We start from the raw sequence: 21,445 nt of genomic DNA, 5'->3' as shown, positions 1-21,445 counted from the left end.
TGCAGTACTAACAGGTTTTGACAAAATCTGAGTTTTAGGCCGTCTAAATAAATATCACCTCCCTGCTTTAACTGAGTACTCAGAGGACTGCCGCTTCTGTTTCCTTTTATTGTTATTTTCTTATTTTACTAGTTTGCTTGTCCTCCAGAGCCAAGACCCACCATTTCTAATGGGAAAGAAAAAAACAGCTTTTGGAGAAGGGAAAAGTGAAGCTGATATGGAGAGCTAGCAGATAACACGGTCTTGGCTCCCTCTTCTGCTTCCAGTTGTCCAGGTTCTTCCTGGTGAAAAAGTGTCTAGATGCCTTTCCTGAAACTGAGGAAGAGCCACCATAGATGCCTTCTCTAGGGGCCACTGCTACAGAAAGAGGAGAGGAAGTAGAGTGGTGACTCTCGGAATAGGGCTGCCAGCAAACAGGAGCTGCCATGAGGAGAAGAATCAGCCCATGGTCCAAGGAAAGCTGCAATCTGGACAACATTTACAGGGAAGAAGATGCCCAAGTAGCATGGAAGTGTGTGCAAGAAGGAGAGAAGAACAGAATGAGTGACACAATGAATTGCAAAAGTACCAGTGTAATGATTTTTCTTCCCTCCCATCTCCTCCCCCCCTCCCCCGGGGATAAAATGCATATGGCATTAAAGATAGATTTTAAAAAGTAAAATACCTCAGTACTTTCTTATTACTACTTAAACAGGTAAGCAATTGCTGTATTTTCCAAAGGGATGTTTCATAATTGCATATAAGAAAGTAGGTTGATTGGTCAGTCATGAATGGAAGAGAAGTTGCTCTGTTAGACTATCTTTCTATTAAACTGTTTGAAGGCCCCTGTCTTAGTGAATCAATAAATAGTAAGAGTATTTTAGAGATTTTTTTTGTTCTGTGTAGAATATTCTCCCAGGACTGTTTGGTGAGGACGTTAGCATTGAAATATGGACTTACCTCAGTTTCCATTTTTGCTGTGGATGTCAGTGAGATCCTGGCTTGAATCGTGCATTCAAATTGGTATTTTTCTCTCTTGTGAAGTAAAGAATAGAATGTCATCATATATTAATGTCACAGGTGTGCAAACCTTCTAATATGGGGAAACAGTAATGCCTTGAACAATATGCTACCCACTTCAAATTCTCCAGGGAGTTTTATCGATTAATATTCTCTGGATAACCAAGGTTTAAAAAGAATCCTGTGCTGAAGAATAGCTCTGTGTAAATCTAAAGTTTGTGTCTCTCACAAACAGAAGTTGGACCAATAAAAAGAGATTATGTCACCCACCTTGTCTCTCTAATATCCTGGGACCGACACAGCTACAGCTACACTGCATAATTGCAAAGGAACATTGGCATCTGTTCTTGTGTTATATAGTTTAGATATATTTGCATTATCTGCTTCCTTTGTATTTTTGGTACATAAATTTGTGATCATGGCTAGTATGTGTGCTTGATTTCAGAGTTCCATGTTGTAGCAGCCACTTGGGGCGTTTTCAGAAAAACACAGTGTGGCTCACTGTGCTGAGAAGAAATCTTAGCCCATCCCCAGTAAATAATGAGTACTAAGAATTTAACCTAGGATTTTTTTTTTAATCTTGTGGGTTATCTTTGAGGTATTCTGTACTGTTGAATTTCTTAGATCTGATTGGTTATTACGTGTGGTGTCCATTGTGGCCATCTTTGTGGTATTGCTCAAGTTGTATTTTCAGCAAAGCTTACCACTAACTGATGAGCTGTTCCCCTGGCACACCAATCCTAAGAAGAAAAAACCTCATAATATAGCATCCATTCAACTGTATTCCATGGTTGCCCCCTGAAACAGCCTAGCTCATGGGAAGGATTGCTCTGCATTTCTTTGATTTACTCCATAGTGACCTCTACAATAAATCAGCTGCTATTTAAATTAAGGAGTAGATTCACTTATCCTATCAAAATCCATCTTGCACCAATCCACCACTGGATGTTTGTTTGTTTGTTTGTTTATTTATGTGTGTATTTATTTATTTTTATATATATATATATATATATATATATATATATATATATATATATGAAATGTGTGTAAACTTCTGCAACATACAGATGATGAATTCCTTAATTGCTTAGCACTGCACACTTCTTTCCATTTCTTTATTGGATAAAAAAATTTCTAACCGCTTTTCTTTTGGTTGACAATTCTCCAATGAATTTTAAAAAATTAAAATAATTAAAACATTTCTGTTACCAGCCTATGGGTTCTGTCATTAATATACAACAGAGTACCCAATGTGGAAATCCCAGCTCCTGACTGAGACACATTAATTCTGTGGGAAAGCCTTCTTTGATAATAATAGTTAGAGACATGCATTTTTCCTGCATAGCTCTGGTTACATCTGCCCTGTGAGCTAGGGGTGTGATTCCTAGTTCCTATGGACATACTTGTGCTATCTCTTATCTGAGCTAGCAAACTAAAAATTGTCGTATAGGTGCGGTAGCATGGGCAGCGATGGCATGGGCTCGCTGCCCTGAATACATATACATACAGGGTACAGGAGAGTTTGTCCTCAGCGTAGCTAGCCGGTGCCGCTGCTGTTGTTCGTGCTATGTGAGCTGTGCCACTATTTTTAGCATGCTAGCTCAGATGAGAGCTAGTATGAGTAAGTCTGCAGGAGCTGAGAATCATACCCCCCAACTCATAGTGTAGACATAACTTATGACTGGGAATAAATCAGTTTCTGTATCTAAGTGGCTATATTAAGGGTAATCTTTGAATCTCAGATCTATTTTTAAGGTTTATTTGTAATCAGTAGAAACTGTGGTTCTCTAGCTAGGCTACCATTGCAGGTTTGCCCTGCTGTGTCTGTAGTTCAGTGCTGTGAAACTACCTTGGCATTGATTTTAATTGAAGATACAGATTGATGCAAGGTCACTGCAGAGCTTCTGCAGCATTGATTTTCAACACTGCCGAAGGCTGCGGAAGTAAGTTTCTTCCCCAAGTTCTAGTAGGTAGGTGTCAGAAGGCGACTGTATTGGAGTGCAATAGCCAGTTAAAATTTATGCCTACTGCATCTCTTCAGGTCATCCACTGACTTTTTTTTTTTTTTTTTTTAAATGAGTGGGTGCTTCATTGAGACATAACCAGTTATGTTTTCTACAACACGGCCATAAGGCACATATATATGCCACAAAGTACTATATGTATACAAGGGGCTTAAGCTATGGTTGCTAAAGGAACCTTAACTGAGGTACCTGAATGTTGTGCATTTAAACTGTCATTTTAACATGGGCTTTTTCAGACTAAACACTGAGAAATGTGACCTGACATACATCTAACATTTTTGTGTAGTATTTTGATAATCTAAAAAGTGGGGAAATTACTTTCTTTAAAAAATCATGGGGGCAAGAATGACTCTTTAAGAAAAATAAATACATTGTGAAGCATCTGAAAGCTTGCCTCCTTGCAGCTAGTAAGGTCACAGCTTTGCAGTTGCCATGTAAGATACATATCCAGGTTTGTGTGTGCCATGAGTTACTCAGCTTCAGAACAAGTTGCATTTGGTAAATTTAATTAAATGGACTGACTGAGGTCAACTGCAGCTGGCACAGGAGGAAAAATTTATTATGTTAATTAGGTAAACAAATTGGCAATGAGAATGAAACCCAATTGTTTTTGGTTGGTTGTGACATTTTTAAAACAACTGAGAGCTTTCTATTCTGCTAACTGGTCCATCCATGTGGAAAATCTTTCTTCTAGAATCTAACGATATATGTATTTTCCAGGTTAAGCAGCATACCGGAGTCACCCGTATTTTTTCAGGAGGGGAGAGTTCTTTATGTTTTATTACTATCCAGATGCGGTAGATTGCCAGGAGTGTGTGTAGGTGGTACATATCAATTCATGGTGTATATTTATAAATATCTGTGGTTTTTTTTTCTAGATGGATTTTGATTTAAGATCCTCCATAGCTACCATCTTAATATATTCATTGCGGAATCCTTCCCTCCCTCCCCCCATACTAGCAAAAGATTTCTATTATGCAATCAGTTATTTCAACCATAACTCAAATAATGGAAAAAAAAGTTACAGAAAAATTTTTGCATGGTGTTTAAAAATTCAGATAGATGGATTTCATTTTAAAATCCAAATGTTTAGTTTGGACACTGAAATTTGTACTCTTTCCTCTGTGTCTTTTCTAATATAGTTGCTTTGCAGATATTCAGTGTGGAGCAAGTGTGTAATGTTTATGAGGCAGCTTGCAGTGTAATGGCTCTAAAATAGTCCTCTAGTTTAGTTTATCTATTATTGGCTCTGGTTCTTCATAGTGTTTCCTATTGACTTGTTCTTCCTTTAAATTCTTCTAGCTCTTACATTAGTTGTCTTCCTCACTAAAGCCCTTATACTTATATTCAAGAGGGAAAATGGACCCATTCCAAATTTAGGAACAGGTCAATGTTTTTTACAGGTAATGGCCAACCAGCTCTTTTCTACTCTGTAACTCATCTAATTAAAATACAGGGACACTACCTGTTCAGTTCCCACAGTGCTCTAGAGCTCTTTTGTGAGCTAAGCTTCAGAAGTCAGCTGGAAGTCACAAGTCAGCTCAGAGCAGAAAAATTAGTGAAGCTCTTCAAACCTTGTTGGTTTAACAGTTTTGTTTGTTGAGTTAAAAAATGGAAGTGGTGATAGAAGTATATTCGGGTGGGTTTGCACTTAAATGCTGTGCAGAAGAAGAGGGTTACAGGAGGGATTTGAGATGGTTGGAGCCTAGGACAGGGAGGTGATTTCAGGGATAAGGAGTGATGACAACATCCACAGTTGAGTGAATCAAGGGAGCAGAACAGGGAGAATAAGCATAGTATAAGCCTTATACTTGACAAGCAAGAGGCTGTTAGTGACTTTTTGGGGAATGTAATTTCAGTGGAGGGGAGAAGGCAGGAGCCCCATTGGGGAGGTTGGATGAAAGTCAAAGGGGAAGGAAGGGACGTGGGCGCGACAGGCCATAGCTAGAAAGGGCAGTGTGACTGAGTGAAAGCTCCCTATGGATGGGGGAAAGAGCTCAATTGACTGTAGAGGAAAAGGAGCCAGAAGGGAAGGAAAAGTGGTTGAAAATCAGGCAAGGAAGGAATATGGGAAGGCAGAAATCTCATCTGTATTATCTCTTCCCTAAAACTTCATTATAAGGCTGTACGAGCTCAGCTGCCAGCCAAGGTAAGATCCATTCTGAATGCCTCTTCATCAAATATTTGAGTACAACATGTGAACGTTTTACTCAGATAACACTTTAAGGGAGTTCTTCTCGAAGAGCAGTGAAAGAAATGTGTCTTCTGGCTATGAAAAAATGTATGTGTTAAAGGTGTTCTGACTGACTAGAGATGACTTCATAAAAACGAATCTGCATTTGGTGGTCTCGGTTCATTTACTAGCTGGCAAGTGTCAAAATGATGAAAACCTCACCATAGTTGACCCTTTTGGCATTCCAGCGAAATGCAAATACATCCGAGGGATATTTAAATCCAAACTATTTCATTGCTCCCTTTAAAAAAGTTAAGAGTTAGGCAGTTTAGGCCCAAAACTTAGTAACTGTGTCCCGTAACCAGCAATGAGGATTGTTATACATTTCATCACCTTGTTCCCATTAGATATAGCGGCAACAGTCTGCAAACAGCCTACTACTTGTGAATGCCTTACTGTGATATATTGAGCAGATAACTCAATATATCAAACTCAGTCCCTGTTTTTTTCTTTTTTCTAAAAATATGGAACGCTTCATGAATTTGCATGTCCAAGGAAGTAGCAACAGCCGAAGGAAGTTACTGAAACTCATCAGTTGCATTGCACAAGCCCAGCATCATAATAGATTTGGGTGATGCAAAACACTAACAATCATACAACTTGGTAGATGCTGCCTCTAACTTGATGACGCGTAATAAGAATGAAGAGACATTTAGTTGTCTTCATCGGAGCACACACAATCCAAAGGACACAGCTGCTGCTCTTGCTAAAATAGAAAGCATGGTATCCTAAGAGCCGAAGTCTGTTAAATTTTAATTTGGCTTTCTATCTTGGATATGTGCATTGTTCTTCCATGGCACTGTAAGAAGAATGGGAGATGAGTGTACTTAGATTAGGTTTAATCAAGTAGTGATAATGAGAGATGGATGTTTTGTTGCAACTGGAGCACATTAGGAATTAGAAACACAGGTAGTGCCATATCATTTCAGGCCAAAGGTCCAATTACTGGTATGCAGTCTCTCAGTGGCCCATAACAAGCACTTCTGAGAAGAATATAAGATTCCCCATACCAGCTGATTAGGCAATAGTATGCTTGTGGGAAAGATTATTCCTGACTTCAAGCAGTTAGTACTTATTTTATATCCTGAAGTATGAAGATTGATACCCATATAAACTTTTATTCTAGATAGTCTAGACATTTTATAGAGAATTCTTATGTGAAGCCTAGTAAGGTCTGTCCTTCATAATCTTGTGGCTGTGAGTTATTTACAGTTTAATGACTCATTGTGTAAATATGTTATAAATTAGTTGCCATGTAATGTAGTTGACTATTCCCTTGTTTTTGTATTATAGCACAAGATATAATATGAGCTCCTGATTGACTTTTTCTAGACTGTTCATTATTTTTATATACCGCTATCTTTCCATCGCTTACTCGTCTTCCCAACTAAATTATCTTAATCTTTTTAATCTCTTGTATGGAAATATTTCCAAGACTCAAATCCATTGCCCTTTTTTAGTTCCTTTTCTGTCTAGCGCTGTATCCTTTTAAAGATGCGATGACCAAAACTGAACAGAGTACAAGGTTTTGTATAATATTTTTAGTTTTAGTTTCTTGCTTAGGCCTTTTTTCTTGTTCGTATTTGGGACTGCCATTGCACATTGATCTAATGTCTTCAGAGAGTAGTCCTCAAAGATGCTTCGGTCATCTTTTCCTGAACTTTCACAGTTGGCTTATAACTCATAAGCATCTCTGCGTAGTTCATATTGTTCCTTCTGGCATAAACTTTCTTGTACTTGTCCATGTTGAGTTTCATCTGCCATTCAGATCACCTATCTTTGTTAGATCCTTTTGGAGTTCCCTTGAGACACGTTTAGGCCTTACTAATCTAAACAGTTCGGACATCTATAAACTTTTACATCTCATTGTTCATTGCTACTCTTCTTTGAGTTCACTAATATGCTAACTAACACCAGTCATAGTGTAAATGTTTGGGGCAACCCTGTTAACTTTCTTTCATGTTGAAAATTGACCATTTATACCTGAACTCAGTTTTCTGTATTGTAACCAGTTTCTGATCTGACAGAATTTATTAATTTCTTTACTTGCCTTTTATGAGCGATCATTTGGGCATTGTTTACTGCCCTTTCTCTGTCTTCTCTGTGATACCACCACCACCACCAGCTAGCTCAACACATAACCTGTGGGTGGAGGAGAGATCAGCTGGTAGATGACTGGCCCAGCAAGATAGCAGGGGTTAGGCAACAACCATGATGCTGCTCCTGGCTGCCTGTTCTGCAGACTAGGTAATGGGTACGCCCCTTCAACTGACAAATGTGGTTTGTGTCCCCCAGGGACCCAGGTCTGCAGAAGAATGGAACTGGCTTTAAGCTGCGTCTAGGCCACAGCAAATTCACGTTGAGATTATTTTTAGGTCTTTAACCTTACTCTGAATAGGAAATAACTGCCCTCCTGCTATGGCTTACCTTCTGTCTGCAGGGCATTTTGCATGGTTGCAGGTCACTGTACAGATAAATTGGCTTACAGTTAATAACAGCCTGATATTTACAGATGTTGCAGGTTTCGTGTGTAGATCTTTGTGGACTCACAATTTGAAACTTAATTCTTTTGCACATTTGCCAGTAAGAGGAAATTACCTACCTCTGTATTCTACAGACATCATTTGTCTTGTATTTTATTCCTTACAACTACAAAATCCAAAAGTTCAGTTATCCAGATGTTGTTAAATATAATTTACATAGCTTGCATGTCCAACAGTTCAATTTTGCCTGTTAAGGTGGCACTTGTTCGAGGTGGTGTGGGTTGTTTTTTTTTTCCCCTGCTCTGGCAGGCTACAGAACAGCACAATATTTTGGGGGGTGGGGGGTGTGTCTGAATTTTTTAAGCATACGTGAAAGGAAAAATATTCTCCCAGATTTCCATTTCACCTCTGTTCCTCCAGTGAGCATTCTGGTATCCTACTGGTTGATGCAGGCTTTCTCCTCGTAAAGCACCACAGTACAGTCCATTGGCTGGTGTTTCGGTTCAGCAACGTACCAGGTCACACAAATGTCTTCTATCTTCTCTCTCCCCCATCAAAGCTTTGTGGATTTTTTGTTGTTAGTGAAGCTCAGCTCTTACCTGGCTCTTCTGGAAGAGTGCCCCCATTTAACTATGCAATTCCTGACCTGACCAGGAGCAATGACAGTTAGTCCTACCATTTGGGAAAGCATGAAGAAGTTAAACTTACTGTTAACTTACAACAAGCACAGATCCAATATATTTCACTCTACCTACCTACCTTCATACACAGGGGAAGGAGAGAATTAGTTTCTCAAAGCAGTCAGAGTGTTTTTAAGATTGGAAATATATATTGTATGTCAATTTGCAGTTTTACTGGCACTGCTGATTTTTGTGATGTAAAAAAATACAGCATCCATCTTGATGGTGATAATACATTTTGAAATGTAAAGAGGGCATGAAATCTAATAATAATTCCTGCTGGTTATTGTTTCCCTGAAATAATAAATTACTCTTCCTCCCTCATCTCTCCAAAAGCAGGTGACTTACGATGTTGGCAGAACTCAGTAGAATCTCAGAATTAATTGCGGGGAATTTCCACATCAAAATGTGGGCTGCTGTTTGCAGAAGCCTCCTGTTAGAAGTATAAACTGAGTAATATAAATAGTGGTGATAAACAAATTCAGCATCCTAACCGTACCTTCATAAGAGAGATTTGTATTTGCATTTAAAGAAAGTAACTAGTGCACCTTCCCAGACACCAGGCATCTGCAGAAACCCCTTTTCCTTACAGCAGACTGTTAAGGTGTTTGTTCTCTTGAAGTAATTAGAAGAAGGTGAGTCGCTGATTTAGTCTAGAGGCTTGTGGTTGAATTTTTTTTTTTAAACTTGGCTGTGGTGAAATTTTTACTATAGCTCTGTGTTAAACTAAATTAATTCCCAGCAGTCATCTTCTAGTTTGCGCACAAACCATGCTACAAGAAATCTTAGATACAAATCTACTCTAACTTGATTCTCAACTTCTTTTGCTAAGCATCTCTTCTCCTAGCCACAGTGTGCAGAATTCCTTCTGCCCACAGCGGCCTTGTTAAGTAACCATTAAACACAAAGAGGGAGAGATGACTTCTCTTATGGTTAAGACACTGAACTGGAGATCAGGAGAGAGTGTTCCATTTCCAGCTTTGCCACAGACTTCCTGTGTGATTTGGACCTGTGTGCCATTTTGCACAAGGGGATAATAACCCTCCCTACCTCACAGGGGTCTTGAGAGGGTACAGTAAATTAAAAAAAAAAAAAAAAAAAAATACTTGGGAAGTGCTCAGGTACTACTACTGTGATTGGCATGTTGTAAGTACTTACAACCACAGCGGGCCCTCTCAAAAGGAACACACCAGCCTAAACAGTGACGAAGTGGAAGCATCCAGACAATGTTTTAGAAGCGGCAGAATTAATCAAAAATGCATGATGTTGGTTAGGTTTTGACAGCCAAAATGACCACTAATTTCACAAAAGGTCATGCTCTTTCCTGTGTAGGCTTACGTGCCAGTCATTCAATGAATTTCTAGTTTCTGTAGCATGCCCCAGCAGAGAGCACTGTGTTGTAGCAACCAGGCAAGGTACTAACAAACTTCAACAGGACTTTATTTTTAAAGTGGAAACCTCTTTACCAAGCTGCTGTTGCACCCTCGGTAGCTCTCACTCCACCTCCTCAACTCCCTCCCCCCTTTCCTGTTTCCTGTCCTTTCAGACTCCCAACAGCCAGTGCTCCCAATTCTCATAATTACAAGCAGCATCTAAACACCCCATTCCCTCCTCTCTTAAGAAACTCTCCCAATTAAAAAAAACATAGCTGTTCTAACCACAGGAAAAAATATGAAACAAGACACTATACTGTTGGCAGAAATATTACACTGAAAACACTGTAGATACTACATAACGTAATCTCTAGTCCAGACAGGTGGTCGTCTGGGTCTGACAGGCCATCTCTCAAGCCCCGGTTCCAGTGCAATGTCTTGTTGTGTTGATACTACGGTGAAGTCATCCAATGAAGACTGGGTGTTGGCATAATCTCCTCTTTGTGCATAAGCAGGTGCAAGATAAGAAGCATTCCATACCCGTCCATCAGAAAGTCGATAGGTGTAAGGTCCCTTCTTCTCTATGATTTTAAGAGAAGCTGTGAATTTATGGTCCCCTTTGCATAAAATTCCAGGTTTTAGTATTCTAACAAAGGAACCACACTCAAACTTCAGTTCCTTAGCACCCTGCCGCTTGTCTGTGAAAGCCTTAGACTTTGCTTGGTTCTGTTCAACTGTTTTTCTCACATCATCTTCAGTTGGGGCATCAGGTCGCACCTTTAACAATCCAGCAATGTTCAGTTTAGTATTCATCTGTTTCCCATGCAGTAACTCTGCTGGTGATCTTTGCATTGTGGCATGTCGTGTAGCCCGGTATGCTTACGAGAAATCAGTAGTGAAGGTTATCCACAACTGCCCTTCCAGTTTAGCCGTTTGCAAACTCTCTTTCAAACTTCTGTTAAACCGTTCGATTTCCCCATTTTCTTGAAGGTAATATAGGGATTACCTTCTGTGTAAAATGTTTCTCTGTGCTAGAAAAGTTTCAAACTCCAGGGAAGTAAATTGACTACCATTATCTGAAACCAGTACTTTGGGGTTACCTTTCCTGCTAAAAACTGAAGAGAGGAACTTAATTACTGTAGCAGAAGAGATTTGTGATGTAAACGCTATCTCAGGCCATTTACTGAAATAGTCTATTAAAGTGATGGCATAACGGCAGTCACTTGGAGCAGTATCAAAGGGTCCTACAGTGTCAATCGCCACTTTTTCCCATGCAGATTCAGGAAGAGGAACAGGCTGTAATGGAGGGGTATGTGTCACTGCTGTCTTATCATGCATTTGGCAAGTGACACAGGATTTTATGAGTGCTTCAGTTTGAGAGTCCATCCCTGGCCACCAATACAGATCCCGTAGTCATTGTTTGGTTCTGACAATTCCTTTATGAGTATCGTGTGCCAGGTTTATGAGTTTTGACTGTAATTCTTCTGGCACAAGTAGCTGGTGTGTACCTCGTAGCACACAGCCATCAAGCAAAGAAAGTTCATCCCAAATTCTAAAATAAGGCAGCAAAATTGGGTCAAGGTTTTTAGGGTTACTGGGCCATCTCTTTGTCAGAAATTCCCGTAGTTTTTGTTGAATTGCACACGCTGAACAAGCAGCTTGAAATTGTTCTTTTGTAACTGCAGTAAGATGCTTGTAATAAGCACAACTACTACATCCTCATCCTCCGGTGGACCATCTGGTGAAGGCAAAGGCAGGCGAGAAAGGCAGTCAGCAACCACATTTTGGTTTCCAGGCTTATGTTCCAGTTCCTAATTGAAAGAGAGTAGTCTTGCAGACCATCTAGCAATACAATATCCTGCTCTTCCAAGTCCTTTCATGGTGAGCAACATCGTCAAAGGGCTGTGGTCTGTGCGCAACTTGAACGTGCAGCCCCACAGGTAAGTTCTCCATTTTTCAGTAGCCCAGACACAAGCAAGTGCTTCTTTTTCAACTGTAGAATATTTTCTCTCAGCATTACTTAGTGTCCTTGAAGCAAATGCAACAGTCCTCTCTGTGTTGTCCTCATGAAGTTGTGTGAGGACAGCCCCAAGTCCGTAATCAGAAGCATCAGTAGTTACAATTGTGGGCAATGCAGGAGTGAATAGTGCAAGTACTGGACTATGTTCGATCAAGTCTTTCACCGTTTTGAAACTAGCTTGTGCGTCTGTTGTCCACACTAAGGTTGAACTTCTCCGTAGTAATTCTCGTAACGGTTCAATGACAGAAGCATAATTGGGAATGAATTTTGCATACCAGGAGGTAAGACCCAAGAAGGAACATGAGGTTGCAAATCTGTTGGAGGAGCAGCATTTGAAATTGCCAGGATATGATCTGGATCAGGTTTTAGTCCAGCCTGTGAAATTGTATGCCCCAGAAAGGAGAGTTCAGTTTGTCTAAATTTGCATTTGGACCTATTGAGCTTGAGGCCTGCTTTGCTGATGCAGTTTAGTACAGACTGCAGGTTATTGTCATGCTTCTCAGAAGTATTTCCAAACACGATAATATCATCCAGATAGCACTGAACTCCATGTTGATTCTTCAGAATCAATGACATCATTTTTTGGAAGGCATTTGGGGCAGATGCAAGACTGTATGGAACATGTTTAAAACGAAATAGTCACTCATGTATAATAAATGCTGTGAGGTCTCTATTATCTTCATGCAACATAACCTGGTAGTATGCGGTCTGCAAATCAAGAGTAGAAAACATCTTTGCTCTACGGAGTTCTGCAAATACTACTTCTATGTGAGGAAGAGGATGGCTGTCAATCACAATAGCTTTATTTGGCTCCCTTAAGTCCACACAAAGGTGAATGCCTCCACCCTTCTTCTGTGTCACTACTATAGGTGAAACCCATTCCGAGGAGTCAATCTCTTCAATATTGTCCTTTTGAACAAGTTTTCTAAGTTCCTCTGAAACAGCTCCCTGGACTGAAAATGGTAAGCGCCGTAACTTCTGTCTTGCAGGCATCACATTATTCCGAATTTTAACTTTATGCAGAAATGCATAAGCACAGCCAAGTTTCTCCTCAACCTGGTGTTGGGTCCCATCTGAAACTGGTGTGTGTACCGTAAGAGTGCTTTGCTGAGGAAGATCAATTCGTCCATTAACTACCCTGAGATTTAAAGCAGCCAATAAATCTCTGCCAAGGATAGGAGTGCCTTTGTGGACAATGTAGAACTCTGCAGTTACACAGCAATCACCAAAAGTAACTATTGCTGGCAGGCAGCCATGTACTGGAATATGGTTTTTCAAATAGCACACCAAGTGAAGTTTGGATTCAGTAAGAGGCAAATAGGTGGAATCAAGTAGTATAGGTACTGCTGAGCCAGTGTCCAACATTAGCTAAATAGAGTGTGGTTTGCCTGAGGGTATGGCGGAAACATTTACAGTGCACTTTATTTGTTCTGGAATACGTGCAGTAGTGCTTTTGTCCACACTCAGCACAGTAACATCTGGTATTGTAACTGCATGCACCTGTTGATTGAACTGGCTGCTGTGACATACTTCAGCAAAATGCCCAATATTTTTGCAATGATTGCACTGAGCTACTTTTGCCGGACATCCTGTATAGCTTGCAAGGTGCTGTGGGGATCCACAGCGAGAGCATGCTTTTACTGTATTTTGAATTTGCTGATTCGGTGGTTTTCCATTAGTTTTCCTCTTGTAATCGTTTGTCTGCAGCGATAGTGAACTTTTCTGCAAAGGAGTCACAGCCTGGACTGTGCCTCCTGTATCCATGCTCATTATTTTGGCTTCAGCTGTAGCTGACTCAATCTGAGTAGCAATGGTTATTGCTTTTTCTAGTGTAAGTTTTGGTTCTAGAAGTAAGCGTTCTCTTACATGAAGCATGGTTGTTTTCTCAATGAGCTGGTCTCTAATCATCTCATCTGCCATATTCCCAAAGTCACAAGTTACAGTCGGACTCCTCAGGGAAGCAGTATACTGCATTATAGTCTCCCCTGTTTTCTGCTCACGCTGGCGAAATCTGTAGCGATTAGCTACTACATTCACTTTTGGCACAAAAAGGTTTTTTAATGCAGTGAGTGCAGTCTCATATTTATCATCTGCAAGGGGAAAAGTGTAAAATATACGCTGCCCTTTTGCTCCAAGGCAGTGGATTAGCAGAGCATGCTTTCTACTTCAGAAATCTCTGTAGCAGTGATTGCAAACAGATAAGTCTCAAACATATGGATCCAGGCAGTAAAAGCAATTGGAGGCTCACCTGGGCTTTGCAGAAAGGGTGTAGGTGGGTTCTGAGGCAGAAGATCCATCCTCGTCGCCAAAATGTTGTAGCAACCAGGCAAGGTAGTAACAAACTTCAACAGGACTTTATTTTTAAAGTGGAAACCTCTTTACCAAGCTGCTGCTGCACCCTCGGTAGCTCTCACTCCACCTCCTCAACTCCCCCCCACTTCCTGTTCCTTGTCCTTTCAAAAAGAAAAGGAGGACTTGTGGCACCTTAGAGACTAACCAATTTATTTGAGCATAAGCTTTCGTGAGCTACAGCTCACTTCATCGGACGCATACTGTGGAAAATACAGAAGATGTTTGTTTTTGTACACACAAACCATGAACAAATGGGCGTTTATCACTACAAAAGGTTTTCTCTCCCCCTACCCCACTCTCCTGCTGGTAATAGCTTATCTAAAGTGATCACTCTCATTACAATGTGTATGATAATCAAGGTGGGCCATTTCCAGCACAAACCCAGGTTTTCTCCCCCACCCTCCTGCTGGAAATGGCCCACCTTGATTATCATACACATTGTAAGGAGAGTGATCACTTTAGATAAGCTGTTACCAGCAGGAGAGTGGGGTGGGGGGAGAGAAAACCTTTTGTAGTGATAAACGCCCATTTGTTCATGGTTTGTGTGTACAAAAACAAACATCTTCTGTATTTTCCACAGTATGCATCCGATGAAGTGAGCTGTAGCTCACGAAAGCTTATGCTCAAATAAATTGGTTAGTCTCTAAGGTGCCACAAGTACTCCTTTTCTTTTTGTGAATACAGACTAATACAGCTGTTACTCTGAAACCTGTCCTTTCAGACTCCCAACAGCCAGTGCTCCCAATACTAATAATTACAAGCAGCATCTAAACACCACACACTGGTTTACTGATTCCCTCTTCAGATTCTGTGAAAATGATTTTATCCCATTAATCATATCAACCACCGTTAGCACAGATAACATAGGAACAGGTGCCTCAGCCTCCACTTCAGTTCAAGCCACATGATTGCTTATCTGGTCTGGTAATATATTGTCTGCACCTGAAGCAAACACAGTGTGGGGAAGAGGTGGGAGAGGCAGAGGAAAGCCTGTGAGTTCTTTGCTACTAAGTAGTAGGGCAGAGTGTCCCTGAAATGGAGCTTCAGGAAGATGTATAGTAATGATATTGCACTTGTCGTTGCATGCATGTAGTCTGGAAGGCCCATCGTGGGTGGCCAATTGTGTTTTCTGGAAACCTTCATTGCCAAGTCCTCCTGTTTATTTTCAGGGATGACCTTTGGATCACTTTCTCGAGCATTTCTGCAGGCACTTTCTTTACTTGTATTGGCTTCCAGAGTTATTTGAAAGAGCTTCAAGAAGCCACTGATACCAGGCACAAAACTAAGTTATTCATGCTAATGTAACTGCACAGGGGCCTGTACTTAAACTTCACACTTTCAGACTCTCCAATTTGAGCTTCTTATAGGTTTCAACATGGTACCTCTTTGTCAGGATGGCCTGTCCTCTGGCCTTGACATATCTGCCCAGAAACTGGTATCAAGAATGATGGTCACAAATTATACCTTAACCAGAAAGCATGTTAAAGGCTTGATTGGATGTGCAATGCTTGTGGATTCATAGCATTGCTTTGGCTGTGGTCCTCGTTTCAAATGCTATCAATCCAGTGCTGGTCTGTACAGTTGCTGATCTCTCAGTAGTGAAACCCTTGCTGTTTTATGTTACCTGTATATGTGGGCATGAACAACCAGTGTTCTGATTCTCCACACATTCTTGTGAAGTATACAGTAACGCAATGTTGTAGGTCTCTCAACAACAAGCAATTTTTTAAAAATATGTTGATGGAAGAAGAGTGAAGAACTACAGATTAGTCAGATAAAGCAAGTGGTTAGCCATCCAATTTTGAGAACAAAGGAAAAAGGGATATATACATTTCTCAGATGCACAATCCATGCTCAAGGTGTTGAAGAGCTAGCCTCCCTGCTTCCAGCTTCATTCATACCCCGTCTGTCCATTATGTAACGGACCACTAAAAAGTGACACATGCTGTATGGTGCTGAAGAGTGGCCACACCTTTTTTTTCCTGTGTTTGCATTTGTACCGTGCATTACGGTATGCTTGTTTCACAGTGGTGTTATTCATTTATTTCCAATTCTTCCTTTCTCCAACAGTAAGATTAAAAAGGAAATCAATGCCATTATACAGAATGAGCTCACCACCCAGAACACAAAGGTCTGTGCCTATAATATGTATTGTACATCTTCAGTGTCTGCATTTCTCAAGTCCACTCCAGAGACAGTGCACCACAAGCATGAATGGAAACACAGAAAGCTAAGGTACTGTAAAATACATCAAAGAGTCTGCACAACACAGCAGCCAGTTATATTAGCTCAAAGTTGAATACCATGGGCAGTCTTAACAAATGTATCCACTCCTTCCTATAGGCACTGTCCTATGGTCAGACACTGATGATGAAGAATGGTTGCCCCAAGCAAGAAGGGATGATGCAGTAGAGGTTTCTGGATTTATTCTTCTAACGCTATGAAGCATGCTAAACATATTGCCATGTATTTTAGTCAGCTTAGACATCACAAAACAAGTCACTAAAATTCTTGGGACAGATTATAAGGAGAGGCAAAAGCCCTTCTTTGATTTTTTTTTTTTTTTTTTTTAAATGGCCCGGGTACAGCATAAGGCATCTCTGTACTAAGACAGTCTTTCGTTTTACACTACCTGTTACATCTTCAACAAGTCATTTTTTCTTTTTCAGGAATTACAAACAGGAGTATTTTGAACCAAGTCCCAGCCACAGTTGACCCTATGTACATAAAATTTGATAGTGTTTTTCAAAGGTAAGGATGCTGTAATCATTACAGGAGAACACTGATCTGTGGTGCAGTATCTTACCTCTCATTCAATGCACTGTACTATTTATTTTCAGAAAACAACTCAAATCATCCTGTGGCTGCTACATTCATTGCTGCCTGAGGGCTACACTGAGTATGCACCCCAGCCAAGTAAGTTCACATCTTTTTCTACTAATCTCCATTTGCAGAGTGTTCATTAGCGTCGGGGTATCTAAATTTCAGCACTATCTGTGTGTGTTACAGGTCGTCATATCTCAACTCAGTCAAGCTATTGTGACTCCATATGAAGCACCACGTTCGGATGCATGCAAAACTGACATCAAAAGAATTTGTGCAACCATGTAGAGAGTAACCAAGCCAGCCTTCTGAATAGGGAAATCTGCAGCTTGTCGTCTGGTGACCATCTTGAAGAAGGTGCTGCCTGTGATATAGCAAAGCAAGGTTCAGCCAGAGGCATGTAATATACAGTGCTCAATAAATGAATTCAAAAAAGTTGTCTATACTGTTTACCCTTATTTGGGAGCACTAAATCAGACACCAGAAACAAAAGTAATAGGTGCAATACATTTTTTCTACTAAATAGAGAGAGCCTCCGGGGATCCTGTCACAGTCTTCTGTACAGCACAGACTTAGTTTCAGTTCTGTCACTAATTATAGGGGCTAATGTTTGAAAGGGAAAATGGAAAGAGACTTTCTCATGCTTAGACAAGCACTGCTGCTCAGACAGACAAGTGCTAAATATCCCCTACCAGGGATTTCCCAAGGCCTCAGTCATTGCACAGCAAATAGTTTAGTTCTAATCTAGTGATAATAGGAGGGGCTAGGAAAGCACTGTTGATCAAAGACAATTACTTTTACCCCAGCATGAATATCTCTGTATCTCGACATGATGCACAGAGACGTGTGAGCTAGTCAGAGGATTGTTGTGCTGTCTGCAGTATCATACTATATTTCAGTGTGCTACGACAAATTAACTATTTAACAAATTGCTAATGTGGCTCATTCAGCTGCTCTGCCTCCCAGCGTGATGATAAAACAAGTGATTACAGTGTTCTTCCTGCCTGACAGAAATTACTGTAATGTAAATGGAAAACTTTATGCGCTGCACTACAGAATAAACAGAAGCAACAGGATGCTGGAGGGGCAGGGCAGTGTCATATTGCTTGCTGGAGGGATGATTTAGGAGAGCTGTGTATCCATCACCTAAATTCAATATGCAGTTCAACACAGTAATGTCTACAGTAACCTAGCAACGGGACCACACGCCCCTCCTGGTGAAGGAAGCTAAAAAGCTTTTTGAGCACTATCTGGTGAATTGCAAGAGAACTGCAGCATTTTTCATCACCTCCGCATTGCCATCTGGTGTCTTTTCATGGGATGGCAGGAAAGTTCTCCAGTTCTGGCAGATCATTTCTTCTCGGGTTTGCAGTGCCTCCAACAGCTCCATTTATATTGCACAAGAGGAACTGCGTTCATTTTACCTGTCACTAATATCAGTAGTGTGGAGGGATCTACCAGTGCATTTTCTCTTGTTTTGTGGTAGTGTCTTTGAGGATCGTTGTATATTTAAAATAATCATGTTCATCCTCGTGATGCTTTTCTTTCTGGCTCACAACTACTTCAAAGAGGTGGTTGTGTCAGAATCCTGGGGACAAACACAAGGAGCTGAGCTTGATTTTCTTCTCAAGTGAGCTTTGCAAACAACTGAAAAGTGTTCCCCATTTGTGGCCTCTTCATGGTGTGCAAAGAAGGGTGTTTTCTTTAAGCATGTCGGCTTTCATGCACAAGATACTATCTCTGGGCATTATAGGGCTTAACCACATTTGGCTTCTGTGGGGTTGAACCCAGACCTCTGTGCTGTTAATTAATGTTCACTTGTGTTTTATTTGAGCTGAGTTATGTAGCAACATCCTTAGAATCTTTTACTGAATTTAAAGGTGCTGTGTTCAGACAGCCAAACTCTGTAAAATCAGCACTGTTATAAACTAGGCCTAATGGCTTGGGTACAGTCTGCCACCATCAGCACCATCTCCTCATCTGCACAGTAGGGTAGGAAAAATAACCACCTTCTGGTGATCTACGATGTGTTTCGGACAAGAAAGTTGTTATTGCAAGATAAAATGGTGCATAATAAAATTACAAAAGCATCTTTTGGCCTAGTGCCCTACATGAAGAAAACCTTTTCTGTTAAGCTGTGAATATTTGTATTTGATTCGGTCGATCAACATTATGGCATCTTGACAAAATGTGTCTTTCTAGGTGTCCGGAGCATGCCTGTTACCATACTCTTTAACCATTAGCTTCTTTGATCAGTAACACAAGCGACAATTCAGTTTTCTGTTTGTGGGGTTTTGTTTTGTCCCTAGCCCCACAAAACCCGCATTGCAAAAAAATGTTGTAAACTTGTAGCACTTTCTGGTTTACTGCTGGCTGAATTAGTCATAAATTCTTACAGGATATAAAATCTTCTAAGATGTTGGGGGGCAGCGTTTTGAATATGTTAAAAGATGCAAATGACTGAAATGCTCAGTTTTGTTTTGTTTTTAAGTCAGCAGTACTTATATTTACCCTTCCCTTTCTGTCTTTATAGGTCTACGAGGGCTAATCAATCTTGGGAACACATGTTTTATGAACTGTATTGTCCAAGCACTTACCCACACTCCACTACTGCGAGATTTCTTCCTCTCCGACAGGCACAAATGTGAAATGCAAAGTCCCAGCTCATGTCTGGTCTGTGAAATGTCTACACTTTTTCAGGAGGTGAGTGCTGTTCACCACTACAGCATCACCCTGTAACTTTCCACAACTCTTCTTATGCAGAGAGGCATCATAAATAAATTCTATTGACATTATCAGATGGCAAAATACGTGATAAAAAGGGAATGTGAATTTATTGTCAACGAATAATTGAGTGCAGTCCTGTGGTCCTTATTCAGGTAGAGCGGCCACTGAAGTCATCTGAAGTTGTCTGAGTAAGGTGTGTGAAACCTCGTAAGAGCACTGTTAAAGCTGAGAGTGCATCTTATTTATAAGGTCCAAGGTCTAACTGAGGAATCTGTAACAGGCGGAGAGGAGAGTGAGCGAAACTACAATATGTACCATTGTAGTTTAAGGCACTGGGTTACCTTAGTTAGTGTAAATACTGTAAGGATCTTAATTGTGTGTGTTCTTTCCTTTAAAAACATTTGCTAGCCTCTCCTATACCAAAACACAATAATTGCAGGAGGATAATCGGAAGCAGCCATGTTGGTACAGTATGTACACTCTGTACATGCATAGGCGCCAACTCCATGGGTGCTCTGGGGTTCAAGCACCCACCGAAAAAAATAGCCAGTGCTCAGCACCCCCAGGGCCAGATGAATCTTCTGTGGGCTCCACCCCTGTCCAGCCTCTTCCCCTGAGACCCCTCCCACCGCTTGCATGGGGGGAGGGGGGCACGCAAGGGAGCACCCAGCAGCAAAAACAAAGGCCAGTCCCTTTTTGTACATTACTCTTTCCCTTTGTTCAGCAAGATACCTGGCTTTGCAGTATACCTTTCTGAAGTTTCCACCTCCTCTCTGTAGGCTTTTGCTGCATGATAGACATTGAAAGATTTTTATTTTGTGAGTCACTGTGTTGAAGGTACTTTTGCAGTCTTATTTCTGACTCAGAAATATAAGGCCACATGACAGGATTGTAGGTGACTTTGATTTTAGGTTTTAAGATGAAATTTCTTTATCTGCCCTGTGCTTTTTACCCCTGCATGAGAGACCTGCCTTCATGGTAAGCAAAAGAAATGCTCATAACTGTTCTTTCCTTGGTTAAAAATGTAGTTTATGCTGTTACAAGGTAGGTGCATGTTGCTTCGAAATAATGTCCGTAGGCAGAGTGTATTTTAGTATCTGTTTATATTTCATGGCATAAAAGTCCTGGCACACCTAAAATCTACTTACTGCTATTCAGTAGGTTTCAGTTCGCCAAGGATCACTCTCCTGTTTATTGTAGATCAGTCAGTCTTGTGTGGGGAAGTGAAGTAGTCTTTTTTTTTTTTAGTGTTCTACTAGGGGGTGATTAGTTTCTGAAATAGTGCTTAACGCTTATATACACCAGTTTACACTTTCAAAGTGCTTTACAAACATTACTTACATATTAAACTTCCTGTATGTGGGTTCATTTCCTATTTACTACTGAGGATGCTGGACTAGAGGTGGGAGGGGAGGAAGGGAAGGGAAGTGTGCTCCTGTAGGTAGCAGCTAGAGGATAATTCACACTAGATGTGGTAAATCAGAATAGCAAGGGCAGGGGATACCACTCTGCATAGGTAAGCATTCCAGGCACTGCGTGGAAATAGCCTATAGAAATTGGTATCTGTTTGATTGTAAAAAGCCAAGTATATAGGTACTAATCTCATCTACAGTCATCTCGATGTGCCTTCATCAGATTGATATATAAACGTTATGTCATCCCATTGGCTTGTAATAATTTGGATGGTCTGTTAGCACTACCATCCTTTTAAAACAGGGTGGGTGGAGAAGG

The 21,445-nt window shown here is 40.6% G+C and overlaps 1 protein-coding gene across 1 annotated transcript in view; it reads left to right on the top strand.

Moving 5' to 3' along the window:
• USP22 (ubiquitin specific peptidase 22) overlaps positions 1 to 21,445 on the top strand; it is a 188,601-nt gene that overhangs the window by 134,321 nt on the left and 32,835 nt on the right. Inside the window, exon 6 of the mRNA XM_077827691.1 lies at positions 19,521 to 19,690. Within this exon, the coding sequence (XP_077683817.1) occupies positions 19,521 to 19,690 (170 nt within the window). The remainder of the gene's footprint in view (positions 1 to 19,520; positions 19,691 to 21,445) is intronic.

This window comes from Eretmochelys imbricata, chromosome 10 (genome assembly GCF_965152235.1).
Source record: "Eretmochelys imbricata isolate rEreImb1 chromosome 10, rEreImb1.hap1, whole genome shotgun sequence".
NCBI lineage: Eukaryota > Metazoa > Chordata > Testudines > Cheloniidae > Eretmochelys > Eretmochelys imbricata.
The sequence above is the reverse complement of the archived record's forward strand: the minus strand, read 5'-3'. Positions and strand labels throughout refer to the sequence as shown.